The 14,208-nt window shown below is 29.6% G+C and overlaps 2 protein-coding genes across 2 annotated transcripts; both read left to right on the top strand.

Annotated features, from left to right (window-relative positions):
- Positions 1-3,537: 3,537 nt before the first annotated feature.
- On the top strand, positions 3,538-5,374 carry LOC130976294 (phenolic glucoside malonyltransferase 1-like). The gene has a single exon (XM_057901120.1). The coding sequence runs from the start codon at positions 3,649-3,651 to the stop codon at positions 5,140-5,142; it is 1,494 nt and encodes a 497-aa protein (XP_057757103.1). The 5' UTR covers positions 3,538-3,648; the 3' UTR covers positions 5,143-5,374.
- Positions 5,375-11,349: 5,975 nt separating this feature from the next.
- LOC130977074 (isoflavone 7-O-methyltransferase-like) lies at positions 11,350-13,764 on the top strand. The gene is made up of 3 exons (XM_057902076.1): positions 11,350-11,607; positions 12,410-12,946; positions 13,453-13,764. Exons 1-3 carry the CDS (start codon positions 11,350-11,352, stop codon positions 13,762-13,764), a joined length of 1,107 nt encoding a protein of 368 aa, XP_057758059.1.
- The last annotated feature ends 444 nt before the right edge of the window (positions 13,765-14,208 follow it).

The following is a 14,208-nucleotide window of genomic DNA, read 5'->3' as shown; positions in this document are numbered from 1 at the left end:
CAAATACATCTTCCTTATTTATTTAGTTGTTTTACAACAGGAAAGATATTTAAAGGTGAATATTAGACATGAAAGGTCTTCTAAGAGAACGTCTCTGAATGTTATTGAAAAGATTCAGAAAAAACTTACTAGTTGGAAGAAGTATTTGTTAATTAAGGTAGGGAGATTTTGTTTAGTTAAATCGGGAATGACTTCAATTCCAGTTTACAACATGCAGCTTGCCCTTCTTTCAAAGATGCTTGTGAAAAGATTAATTTTTTGATAAGACAGTTTTTATGCCGAGGTCAAACTAATGGGAAAGGGTTGTCGCTGGTTAAGTGAGATATTGTTATTGGTTACTTATATTTTTCTATTGTTATAACTCCTAACAAAGTGGGTGATTTGGGTGTTAGGGATACCTACTCAAGTAACATGGCGCTTATTGACAAATTGGTTTGAAATTGCTTTAATAATATAGACAAATTGTGGGTTCAGGTTATGATACATAAATATTTTCAAAATTTAAATTTTTCTAGTAACAACAACAGTCAGAACGCTTCAGCCATTTGAAAGTTCATTCACAAAATTTGATGCTCTTAAGGATGAGTTTAGATGAAATGTTGGGGATGTGCAATAATCTGTGTAATATGATGAGTGGACTCCTTCGGAAAATTTTGTGATCTTATTCCTTATGTTCACATATCTAAGTATGATTTTGTAATGGCGAATTTATAGCATGATGGATTTTGAGAGGTGGAGAGACTTACATCAATAATTCCTCTTGAGGTCAAGCATTTCATTCACCGCTTACACCATCCGACTTTGACTTACATGAAATTGGGGTAGAGTTAGTAGCTTACAAGGACAAAAGGGTTTAGTGAAAGAGAGGGTTATCATTAGTTGTTAAATAATAAATTGAATTGGAATGAAAATAGCAACTAGAATTGACTCTAACACTTGAATCTTTTAGAAAAGATCAAATTAACTGTGTGGTTTGAGGTTCATAACACTCTCCCAACAGAAGTCTTCTGCTTTAGGCGATATCTAGCTAGTTTGGTTATGTGCCAGAGATGCATTGTGACTCTGAAGACATTAGAACATTGCTTTAGAGATTGTGTATATTCCAAAATTATTTGGAAGATGCTAGATCCTCAGGTTATTGATTTAGTTGAAGGCTTTTCTATGGAAGCTTAGTTTCGAAAGGTCATATCTAGTAAGGAGGCTCTTTTAGGGGCCGAAGTGTGGTAGTTGTGGAGGTATAGGTGCAATTATATTTTCAATTTTGAAAATTATTGGACATATCACAAGGTGGTTGCTCTTATGAAAAGCACGATCATAAATCTAGGGTTATATATGAATAGGTGTACTTCTTTTAGTACCTTCAAAAACCGTTTGTCTTGAAAACCTCTTGTAGATAATAGCTTTAAAGTTAATTGTAATGCTAGTTTGTTTACTGATTTAACTTTTGCTGAATTTGGTTATCTTATTAGAAATTATTCTAATAGAAGTTGGATTGCGAGTTGTTTTAGTAGTTATCCTCCCTGATCCATTATCCAATGTGAATTTTTTATGATTTGTAAGGGTCTTATTTTAACTTGAGATTGTGAATTGAGAGATATAGTATATAAAACGGATTGTCTAGATATTTTTTATTTTTTACATAATTCTCTTAGTGAGTATAAATCTAAAGTTGTTGATTCGATTAATAAGAATTAGGAGCTATTATTAAAATATGTAATTTAATTAAATATGTAAAAAAGTAAATAAAGTTACAGATGAAATGACTAAGGCTCAGTTTGGGTAAATAACTTAAAAACGTTCTTTTGGAAAAAGAGTTTAAAACATGAGGACTTTTATTAATAGCAGCTTATAAATAAGTTTATTTTGTGTTTGAATTTTTAGGTATAAAAGTATTTATTTTAAAGTTGTAGCGTTTGGATAAATAACTCAAAAAATAATTTTTTTTTACAAAAGAGAATGAATATTAAAATAACGATGATAACAAATACTTTCCAATATTGAATGTTGATTTTACATAACCTAATCACTAATATTGTGTATGATATGGTAGGTAAAAATAAAAAATAAATATAAAATATGTGTCCATGTATATTTTGTTGTTTTTTTTTTTTTTTACTCCTATTAGAACTCGCTTCTCCTTTATTGAGGTCAAGAGCTTGCTATAAAATCACATATGAAAAAAATAAAATTAAAACTAAAATTTCATACCATAGTTAAATACAAATTTAATAATAAAAATAGAGTGATAAAATGATAAAAAAATACTTAGAAGAAATATATGCAATAGGTTATTCAAATGTAATATTGTCTGAAAATGGTGGTGGAGGATCAATACTTCCATCAAATGAATCATTACATGAAAATGGTGAAGTTTAGAACATTGGGTGAAAATGATGGTGGAAGGCAAGTGCTTTTAGCAAATTTTGCGTGAAAAACGGTGGTGAATGGTCAATATTTTTCACAGAGTGAAGAAATAAAGTAGATTTTTTGTTTTAAAATTAAATTTTTTTAAATAAGTAATAGAATGACTTATCGAAGAGTAGAGAAATTATATATTTCTACTTCTTCAAAAAGTTGCAAATTAATTTTTTGAGAAGTTAAAAGTTATTTTTAAAATGGTGCCAAACACTCAGATTGTAACTTTTTATAATCCAAAAAAAATAGCTTCTATTACTTTCCAAACGGACTCTAAATATAAAAGGAAGAATAATTTAAATAATATTATTTAGTTTGAATCTTATAAAATTCTCTGACAAATCATTATATTTGATTTAAGATGAGTGTTTTGTTTTGTATTCTTTTTTATTATTTAGATAAAAAAAAATACGGTTTTCAATTTTTCATACATTGAATTGTGATCAAAATTAAAAACTTTTACTTTTCAATAGAGATTAATAAATATGCACAAAAATTGAAGCTTAGTTGCTTTTTCTTTTCTTCTTTTGACTTTATTTAGATTACATCACCAAAAAGAATATGCACAAACGTTTAAGACTCTTTGCTTTCCCCCAACTCTGAACAATTTTTAAATAAATATTATTTATACATTAAAATTAAATTATTATATATTTATATATAAACATATATTATTTAATTTATTTTTAATAAATATTTTATAATTTAATATATATTTTATATAAATAATTAATTTTAGTGTATATTTAACATAAAAAATCATAAATATAAATATTGTTGACAAGATAATAGAACCTTAATACGTAATAGACTAATAGTTCATAAGCTCCATAAGCTTTTTTGGGTAAATTTTATCTAATTTTTTAAATAAAAAATAAATTATTTTTTACAATAAATTTACTAGTTGTTTACTAAAATAAATTACATCATCAAGATAATTAATATTTATTTTTTATTTAATTTAAATTTTAACAATTAAATCAATTAATTATAATAAAATTACTTAAATTTTGTACTTATAAAATTACACAATTTTTTATATCAACTTCATTAACAACAATAAAATTCACTCTTATTTTAAACATATCATAGAGATAACTTATCCTTTATTCAATTCAAGAGGGGGTCGCCTGAAATTCACTTTTTTTTTCCCTCTGTTATTATTTATTTGTCTTCCGTTCTATATCTTCGTATCTATCTTTCTTTCCACTCATTCCTTCATTTTTTTTACGCATGGCTTCTTCTGCAAACAACAACACTAGTGCCATCAAAATCCATGAAAAATGTCTCGTTCCTCCTCCTAATTCTTCTCCCCAATTATCTCTCCCACTCACTTTCTTCGACCTCATTTGGCTAAGATTCCACCCTGTTGAACGCATCTTCTTCTATTCCCTTCCCACCCCACACTCAACCCTCGATTCCCTCCTTCACCAAGTGCTTCCAACTCTCAAAAACTCTCTCTCTCTTACCCTCCAACACTTCCTTCCTCTTGCAGGTACCATAGTTTGGCCTTCTGATTCCAACAAACCGTTAATCCAATACAAGGTTGGCGATGGTGTTTCACTCACTGTAGCAGAGTCTAGTGAAGACTTGAACCATTTCTTGGTGAATTCCCCCGTTGAAGCTTTGGATTCTCGCTCTTTGGTGCCCCACTTGGAATCATCGGATTCTCTTGCGTCTGTTATCTCTCTTCAGATCACACTCTTCCCAAAGAGTGGCTTCAGTATTGGAATCAGTTCCCACCATGCTGTTCTCGATGGAAAATCTTCAATCATGTTCGTTAAGGCTTGGGCTTATCTATGTCGTGAAGGTCAATTATCCAATGAAGAATCACCACGTTTGGCTCCTGAATTGGTTCCCATCTTTGACAAGGAAGCCATTAAAGATCCAAATGGGCGTGACATGATGTTCATAAACAATTGGAAACAAATATCGTTCCAGTTGGACCCCAACAACAATGATAGCAGCAACGGAAGAACCCTTAAGATCATGTCAAGTGCGTTTCCTCCATTGGTGGATGACAGGGTTAGATCCACGTTTGAGTTAACACGTGGAGATTTGGAGAAGATAAGGAACAGGGTGTTGTCCAATTGGGACACCACGGTGGATGATGAAGATGTCATAGTTATCTCTTCTTCTACGAAGCAACAACCAAAGTTGTCGACTTTTCTTCTCACGTGTGCCTATGTTTCTGTTTGCATCGTAAAAGCAACTGATGAAGAATCCAAAAAAAGGGGTGACAATAATGAAAATAAATTCATGTTTGGATTCACTGTGGATTGCAGGGCTAAATTGGACCCTCCAGTTCACGAGAACTACTTTGGGAACTGCGTTGCCGGACATATCGTTGATGCAATAAAAGCAGAGGACTTCAGAAAAGAAAACGCGTTGGTGATTGTTGCGAAAAAGATTTACAGTAAGATAAGATCGGTTGGTACTATGGAAGGAGCGCTTGATGGAATAGAGACGATGTTCTTTAGAGCGGCGTTGATGGTGAAAGAAGGGAAGAAACCAATAGGAGTAGCGGGATCAGCGAGGTTTGGTGTTTATGGAATCGATTTTGGGTGGGGGAAGCCTGAAAAGGTAGAGATAACTTCGGTGGACAGAGGAATCACCATTGGCATGGCAGAGAGTAAAGATGGGAGTGGTGGGATTCAAGTGGGGCTTGTTCTTAATAAGCATGTGATGCATCTGTTTAATGAATTTTTTCATGCTGGCTTATGTTGAATCAAATTAATAAGCTTTATTTTGTCCTTTGTAATCCACGTGATTCTACAGTTCATTACTTGAATAAAGAAACTGATCCATGCTACGATACTGCTGTTGTTTCTCTTTTTTTAGCTGTGCTTTTCATCTTAGTTATAAATTGAATAACAAATGTGCTAGTTTATACTAGCCAATTTTTTACTTTTTATGACTTAAAAAAAAAAATTGTTGCCTGATGCGGCTTTTATAAAAAGAGTCCCTCACGTGAAAGCGTCTAAAATATTTTTTTTAAAAATATTTTTTAATAATTAAATTTAATACATATAATCGATAAAATTGTATTATTTATTTATTTTTGTTAAAATTAGGTTAGATAAATAAATTTGACAGAAAAATAATAAATCAAATCTTGAATTGATCTAAATTAATATTATTTTTTTATAAAAAATGATTACAATATTCTTATTATAAAAAATAATTAAAAGCTCTAAATCCTAACTTTAAGACGGCAGAAAAGTAAATGGCTAGAATTTATGATTTTCAAAATTAATATATATAATACGAGTATTTTAGTCATTTTTTACAATAAGGGTCACCATTTTTTCGGTTAAATTGATTTGTCTGGCCTAATTTTAATTCGATAAAAATAACACAGTTTAATCGATTATATGTATTAAATTTTAATTACTAGAATATATCTTAAAAAAAAAGACGTTGATGCAGGAGCATATATCTTTATGTTTGTGTCGTTAAATTAAAATAGTCTAGTTTAGCATATATTATTATATTGTGTTATGAGTTAGTCTTATATTGCCCGAGTCATGAAAGTTCTCTCTTTCCTACTAGTATAAATATGCTATGTACCCTTTCTGTTTATGAATTGAATTGACTGAGTTATATATTAAAATAAGCTGTGTGCTTATTTTTCTCTAGACTCTGAGAGTAAGAGGTGACGTCCCAGCATCAGACGTTTTAGATGTGTGATTATTCTAGTCGAGATAACTTCAACACTAAACAGCAAAGCAATTGAAAGCAACAATGAGTAAATGTAGAAAGTAATGTGAAGTAAAATGTTAAGTTTTCACTTTACGGAGTTATTGAAACTTTTAAAAATAATGTTTTTCACTTTCTATTTTGATCATGTAAGAATGTTTCTTATGGTCACAATTAATCAAACATCAAATTTTTTAGAAATTCAATTTTTCTTTAACCTAAGTAATCACTAATATTTTAGTCAATTATTTAAGACAAGAGATTAAACACATGCACAAATTCAAAATCACACAATTCACAAGCCCTAATGCTAGATGATTTACTTTTTCTTATTAAACTAATTTCAAACCTTAGAGAATCACGAGAATAAGTTTTAAACTTAATTCTAACACACAACCTTTCCAGGGTGATTTTAGAATTCAATTTAGATTTAAATTATTTTTTAATATATTCAAATTTTTGTAATAAAGAGTAAAACTTAATTCTTAAGAAACATCAATACATAAATCAAGAATAAAAAAGCAATAGCATTAATTCATTAATTCATAAGAATCAACATAATTTATGACTTTTTTAGGAGAGTTTAGTTGCTCATGATAAAAAAAGACCAAATCAAAATTTCAAAAGTGTACCAGGATAACCGGCTAGGTTTCAGGATTTCTAAAAATCCCTTAATACCTCTAAAAACTAATTAATTTAAAACCTAGTAATCAAACTTAATTAAAATAAAATCAACTAATATCTTTTTCTTAATTAACTTTTATAAAACAAAGAACATTCCTTCCAATTGAGACCCAATCTTTCAGCAAATCTTCATTTATTCATGATTTTTCACCCCAAAAAACTTGGATGAGTCCATGTACAACGGGCAATAGTCCGCGTTTAATTTGGGTGAAGAGGCTTGGACGTGGGATAAGCAAGCTTGAATGTGTAACATGGCATGAAGAAACGTTTAACTTGGACCATCCATGTTAAACGTGTGTGAAGAGAGAGAAGAGGGGAGACCCAATGGGTAATGTGGCTTCCCCATGTGCGAGCTCAAGGAGGAGGGAACTTGTTGGCCTTTAGCCCAACGTTTAACGTGGCTGGTCTATGTTAAACATGTTCGACAATACTTGGAGAAAAACTTGCTGGCCTTTGACCCAATGTTTAATATGACTGGTCTAAATTAAACGTGTGCGATCTTAGATGGAGGGGAGCCACAGGCCTTTGGTTCAATGTGTGATGTGGCTCCCCACGTTTAACTTGCTCGAACCCACATGGAGAGGGAGGCCTTCACATTGCACATGGACTCCCCACGTTTAAGTTGCTCGGGAGGCTTGAATTGTTTGTACGTGTAACGTGACACGTCTACAATGGCTGAGTGCTGGGAGGCTCTTGATTTTTGGCCCAATGTGTAACATAGATGGTGCATGTTAGATGTGGATGCATGCGTGGATGAAAATGAGCTTGGACATGTAATGTGGCTTCTCCATGTTGCGCGTCCTTGAAGCAAAGTGACTTGAAGTTGTTCCTAGAGTTAAGCCCAACTAATAATATGGCTCCTTCACATTGCACGTTCTTATTTGTGTCTTTTTTTTTTTCTGTTTTTTCTTTTCTAATTCTTTGTTTTTTCTGTTTGCTCTCTAACTTGACTTTGGTTTGTGACTTGAGTTTTTCTTTGAATTTTTTTTTGTTATTGGACAAATCTTCACTAATCTTCTATAAAATATATAAAATAAAATATTCAAAGTATCTTGATGAAATATTAAGAGAATTAATGAGGAATTACTATTTTTATTAATATAATTCACTAAAAAACTATCAAATGATGCTCATACATTATTGTCTCAAGTATTTTCTATGGTTTTTTTTTTTTTTGGTCTTACAAGTTTATTCCGTGGTTAAACGATCAAAGTATATCAAAATATGATCCAAATTCAATCCAAACAATAACAATGGACAAAAACGATCTATCCTAAACCAAAAACAATACACGATCTATCCAAATCAACAAATATGTTTTGGGTCCAAATTGTGATTTGGATCAACCCTAACTGAAAATGCCCATATCAATTCTTCCGTTTGAAAATCAATATTACCTCCTGACCAAACAAAAAAACATTCAATATTACTTACCTATATAAATAGTTTGGAAGTGTGGATCACAGGATCAGTGGATGGAGTGCAATCCTAGTGCCGTCATTGAGTTTGAACGAGAAAGTGGATTCACGATCCGTTCTTTATCATAGGATTTGGAACGTCCTGTCCAATTTAGGGCTGGAAGTGAGCCGAGTTGAGTCGAGTTAGACTAAGCTCAAGTTCGATTTACAAAAATTAAGTTTGGCTCACGACTCGACTTATTAACAATCGAGTCTATTTCTTAAGCTCAAGCTTGACTCATCGAAAGCTCACGAGCTGACTCGAGCTCATGAGCTGGCTCAAATAATAGAAACATAAATAAATAATTTATAATTCTATATCAATAAATTATAACTTATATATTTTAAAAAATATTTAAAAAGATCAATTTTATATATTGTTATCTATCAATAAATTATAATTTTTTTATTTATGTCCTACATTAAAATAATATGTAAAAAATAAATATAAAATTTTAAATAATTAAAATCATTAATATATATATATATATATATATATTACTATTTCATATGTATGTATATAATATTAAAAATATAGATTAAATGCATATAGGATATGTATATTAATATATCTATATATATTCGAGTCAGCTCACGAGTTGATGAGCTGAGTTTATTCAAGTTTAAATTCGGCTCATTTAATTTATGAGCTCAATTCCAAGCTTAAGCTTGGCTCACTAGCTCACGAGCTTAGCTTATCGAGCTATTAACGAGTCGAGCTCGAACTAGCTCATGAGCTAACTTGACTCACTTTCAGCACTGTTGTCCATAAACTAAAATTCAAAAATGTTATTCGTATATTAAAATTAGTAATTAATTTATTTGTGTATAAATACATATGTAATTTAATTTATTTTCAAAATATATTTATATTTTAATATATATTTTATACTAGTGGTCAACCTTAGTAACTTATTTTAGTATACATGTAATATAATCGACTAGAATTTTTGTATCACCCACATTTATATTCTAATATTGGAATGTTTCTCCTAAAGGTATAGATAGGGCGGGTAAAATTGGGTTTGTCTTAATTTGGATTCGATCTTAAAAAATGACTGGGTCTATTTTTGAGACCTTTACCCGGTGAAATCTTACTACTTTTGGGTCACATTAAAATCGGATCTAAACCGATAAAGTACGAGTCTTGATAAACTTTATATCAAAAAATTATGATGAATTTATTTATTAAGAAGAAAAAAACATACTTGTTACCGAGAAGTTGATATTTATATTTGAATTTGAATTTGTCCATAAATTTTAATTTCATAATTTTTTGATCTATTTTTTAATTCAACAAGTGTGATTAAAAATAAAATAATAAACTTATAATTAATATAATATTAGAATTAATTTAAAATATATATTTTTAGTCCTTTTAGAGTGCATATGTGTCAGGTTCGCCTTGATCCGAATTCGACATTAAATAATGACTGAGTCTATTTTTTTAGACATTTATCCAATCTTAAATCTACTAAAATCACACCAAATTAGTTCTTAAAACGTTCGGATCCAGACCAAATCTTTAAATCGAACCAGACCATATGCACCCCTAGACTTCCTCCTTCATGGATAAAGATAAACCAGATTCTCAGGGCTTACAATTTTCGTAGGACTAATAATTTGGGCCTCTAGCCCCTTTGTTAACCAAACAAATTCAATTATATTAATCTTACCAATATATCAGAAAACGTTTCTTGGTCTCCACTTCATCTTACCATCCACCTTTATATTAATCTACAAAATATATAATTCTTTAACATCAAATTTATCAAGAATCAAATTTACAAAAATAGAAATGGCCTGGCATGCTGTTTTTTTTTAAAGAAAATATATATAGAAATGGCATGTTGTGTTTATTTTTTGGGGGGAAAAAATGGTTCTGACCTTCTAGATGATCAGTGCGAGAATGAAGCTGCCAATGTTTAAATATTACAGTTTAGACCACGGTAATACACTAATACTATCTCTTGCTCACAATATTTATCATTTAATCTTTCATTCTTCTATATATTTGAAATAAAAATTGACCGTAAAACTACTTATAAAGTGTTTTTATTTCCTGAAAATCCAACACACAAAATGTGCAAAGTTTTTTACATATGATTGTTAACATCTATAAACAAGAAAAGATACCATTTGTTTACAATCAATTAATTAACGCCATACAAGTCCTTATGGTAGAAAGCTATTCAATATATATATATATGGGCAGCACACAAATCCATTTCCTTATTTATGATCTTCTAAACCCATTGCACGAGAGTAGACAACAGTAAAATCTGTTCCTAAGGTAGCGTTTGTTTTGAGGTACTAAAACAGAGATTGAGAGATTGAGAGATCGAGACTCAATATCATGTTTGTTGGTTAAAAAATTGGTATTAAAATTTTTATCTCTATCTCCAAAATTTCAATATTTCAGTACTTCCAAAAAGTGGAGATATAAAAAACTAAATATTTTAGAGATGGAGATAAAATTTTAATAACATTTTATATCTAAAATACCTTTATTTCAATTAATTAATTCTAATTTTACCCTTTGTACAAATTAAATTAGAATTTCATTTTTGTTTCAATTTATGTCTCCCACTTTACACCAAAAATGATACTAAAATTTATTTCAAATTTTGTCTCTTACTCTCTATCTCTCAGCCTCAATCTTTCTGTCTCAGTCTCCCCACCAAACACTACCTAAGACAATGTTGTAATAACTATTATATTAATTAAGACAGCGGTTTTAAATTTCCGTGACCTTAGCTACGAAGGCGCGCTATTCTATATTGGAATAGACAATGGCTGGCCACCATTATTTGAAGTAATAGAAACGAATTTATTATATAAAGCCACGGTTTTTTACTACTGTTGTCTGAGTACATAAATATTATAGCAATAAGGTGAAGTTTAATAGTTTCCCTTTTTTTATATTAGGAATCCATGCCTATATAAAGAGTGCTAGGTGTGTTGTTTTAGTAGTATTGTGAAAAGCGAAAGAAAGGAAAAGCTAGCTCTCTTAGCTTTCTCTGTTTTTGGTGAGTTCGTTGTTTATTAAATTTTAAGTTTTTAACTTACAAAAACTGTTCGTAACAAGATAGCTATGGCTTCAAACAACAATGGCCGCACGGCAAGTGAGAGCTTCAAAGCTCAAGCTCTTGTTTACAGGCACATGTATGGCATCCTAGACTCCATGTGTCTCAAGTGGATCGTTGACTTTCGCATACCAAACATAATCCACAACCATGGCAAACCCATTACTCTTTCAGAATTGGTTTCTCTTCTGAAAATTCCATCGGCTAAAGTTGATAGCACGGATCTTTTCATGCACTACATGGCACATAATGGATTCTTTGATATAGTAAGAATATACAATTCTCACATATACTTCACATATAATTCTCACATATTCTTTGCAAAATTTGTCCTTTTATAAATATTTATATTTCACTATATAATTTCTTTGAAAAAAATCCTATTGTCTTAATTAAGTCATTTTTTGGTTTAATACAGAATAAACCACCAAATATGCTCTCAAAGCTATTAAATTGTTGATTAAAAAAGTATTCTTCAAATTTGATAACAATATAAATATTTCCAAAATATTAAAAAAAAAATACTCAACTGTTAGATATATATTCTTAAAAGATTTTAGAGATCAAGTTCTGTAGTAATCTTTTATAAGTATTATTAGAAAGATAAAAAATTTTATTTTAAAATTTTCATTATTTTAAATTAAGTATATATTTTTTTGTAAATTGAAAAAAACATATTTTTAAAAAGTAAAAAGAAAATCTATAAATCAAATTTCAATTTCAAATTTTTATACCTTTTCAAATACTTATTCAAATTTTTTTTTACAAAATTTCGTATCAAATACGCAGACAATTTACCAAATATAAAAGCCATTTGCTGTTTATCAAAAAATTGTACTTTAATTATTTTTATCGTATTTTACAATATTTTAAAAATATTTTCATGGTTAGAAAATTCGAAAGGCACTTCTATCAGCAATTTGATCATTTGAGAATATTTTTATTGATTTTCTCTTTAATATATAAGGCACTATCTATGTTGGTTTTCTTAACAAAATGTTATAATTGCAACTATGTCATATACCATGCATATGGAGTTAATATTGTATTTACAACTGTACAACAAAGGTGACAATTCATGGTGACGATGATAGCAACCAAGAAGAAGAAAAGGAAGCATTTGCTCTCACAGCAGCATCAGAGCTGTTGATCAAAGGCACTGAAAACCCTTCTATATCTCCGGTGGTAGAGATGTTTCTCGATGACCCAACTCTTTCAAGTTCCATGCATCATCTAAACAAGTGGTTTTATGACGAAAATCGCCCTCTTTACGAAATCACCTTGGGAAAACCTTTGTGGGAGTTTCTTGATAAGAACCCTACAAACTTGAGCTTGTTCAATGATGCTATGGCCAGTGATTCTCAGATGATAAAGTTGGCACTAAAGGATCATCACATGGCCTTTGAGGGGTTGGAAACAATTGTAGATGTTGGTGGTGGAAATGGAACCACAGCTCAAATTATCAGTGAGAAATTTCCAGCACTCAAATGTATAGTATTTGATCTTCCACATGTTGTGAAAAATTTGAAGCGATCCAACAATTTGAGCTTTGTTGGTGGAGATATGTTTGAATCTATTCCTAAGGCTGATGCAATTCTACTTAAGGTAAGCATTTAATTAGTAGTGGATTAGTGGTGTATTTGCCCTAATTAATTTAAATATTTTTAGCTATTTTTAAGTCTTAAAATTAAGATTTCTAGTTAAGTTATAGCATGGATTTGAGAATTAGATTGAACTAGTTGGTTTAATTAAATTTATTGAAAATAATAAAAAATCGTTGACAATGAACAGATTAAAGAATTAAAAATTTTGGTTAATTGATCTAACCATTACAAGTTTTTAATGATTAATTGATTTAAATAATATATTTTATATATAAATATATTACTATTATATATTCGATTCAATCCTGGTTGAAATTCGATTAATTTTTAAATTTTTAAATTCTTAATTTTATTATTTTAATCACTGATTTGATTTTTACAACTTTAATTATAAGTCATTTATTATGTTAACTAATTTTAATTTTATTATTTTTATATACATTTAATAAATAAAGAATGAAATAATATTAGTATATGTAATGTTACCTTTCTTTTCTTCTTTTGTAGCTAGTCTTACATAATTGGAGTGACGACAATTGCATAAAAATATTGAGAAACTGCAAAGATGCTGTTAATGCTTCAAGTAAGAACAAAAATAAAGGTAAAATAATAATTTTGGAGGCTGTGATCAATGAAGAACAAGATGAGCCTGAAATTACTCGACTCAAATTTCTTATGAATATAAGCATGCATATTATGCTTCACGGAAAAGAGAGAACCAAAAAAGAATGGGAAAGTATCTTTTGTGTAGCTGGCCTCTATAATTACAAGATATCTCCATTTACAGGACATTTATCACTTATAGAGGTCTATCCTTAAAGATGACATGATAATAGTTTTTACAACTCTATGAATAAAATAAATATTATGCAAACAACTAAGAAAGAAAATGTCTACTTTGAAAATGTAATTTCTTTTATTTAGTATTTATTAATTATTGCTATAATAATTATATATTTTTAGATGTAATAAATATATAATTATGAATGCTATAGGTATGAAATTATAATGTCATGTTATATAATATAAGATAACTTTAAGTATTATCTCTTTAGTAGTATTATTTTATGTAGTTGTATACTATTGTTTACATGGTATTTTTTATGAATAAAATTTTGTAATATGGTATTATATGAATAAAGCTCTACATTCAAGCACATATGTTTAGTGTCGCCGTTCTTCTTCTAAATTCGGGTACGCAGGGTTTATTTTTCTTCTTCTTCTTTCTCTTTCATTATCGTTATCACTAACAACACTAATATT

The sequence above is a fragment of the Arachis stenosperma genome, chromosome 4 (genome assembly GCF_014773155.1).
Source record: "Arachis stenosperma cultivar V10309 chromosome 4, arast.V10309.gnm1.PFL2, whole genome shotgun sequence".
Classification (NCBI taxonomy): domain Eukaryota; kingdom Viridiplantae; phylum Streptophyta; class Magnoliopsida; order Fabales; family Fabaceae; genus Arachis; species Arachis stenosperma.
The sequence above is the reverse complement of the archived record's forward strand: the minus strand, read 5'-3'. Positions and strand labels throughout refer to the sequence as shown.

Excerpts from the sequence above, each read along its gene's own strand:
- LOC130976294 (XM_057901120.1), top strand. The coding sequence starts at position 3,649 with ATGGCTTCTTCTGCAAACAACAACACTAGTGCCATCAAAATCCATGAA.
- LOC130977074 (XM_057902076.1), top strand. The coding sequence starts at position 11,350 with ATGGCTTCAAACAACAATGGCCGCACGGCAAGTGAGAGCTTCAAAGCT. Across the intron at positions 11,608-12,409 it reads ATAATGGATTCTTTGATATA|GTGACAATTCATGGTGACGA; the intron begins GTAAGAATATAC and ends TGTACAACAAAG. Across the intron at positions 12,947-13,452 it reads CTGATGCAATTCTACTTAAG|CTAGTCTTACATAATTGGAG; the intron begins GTAAGCATTTAA and ends CTTCTTTTGTAG.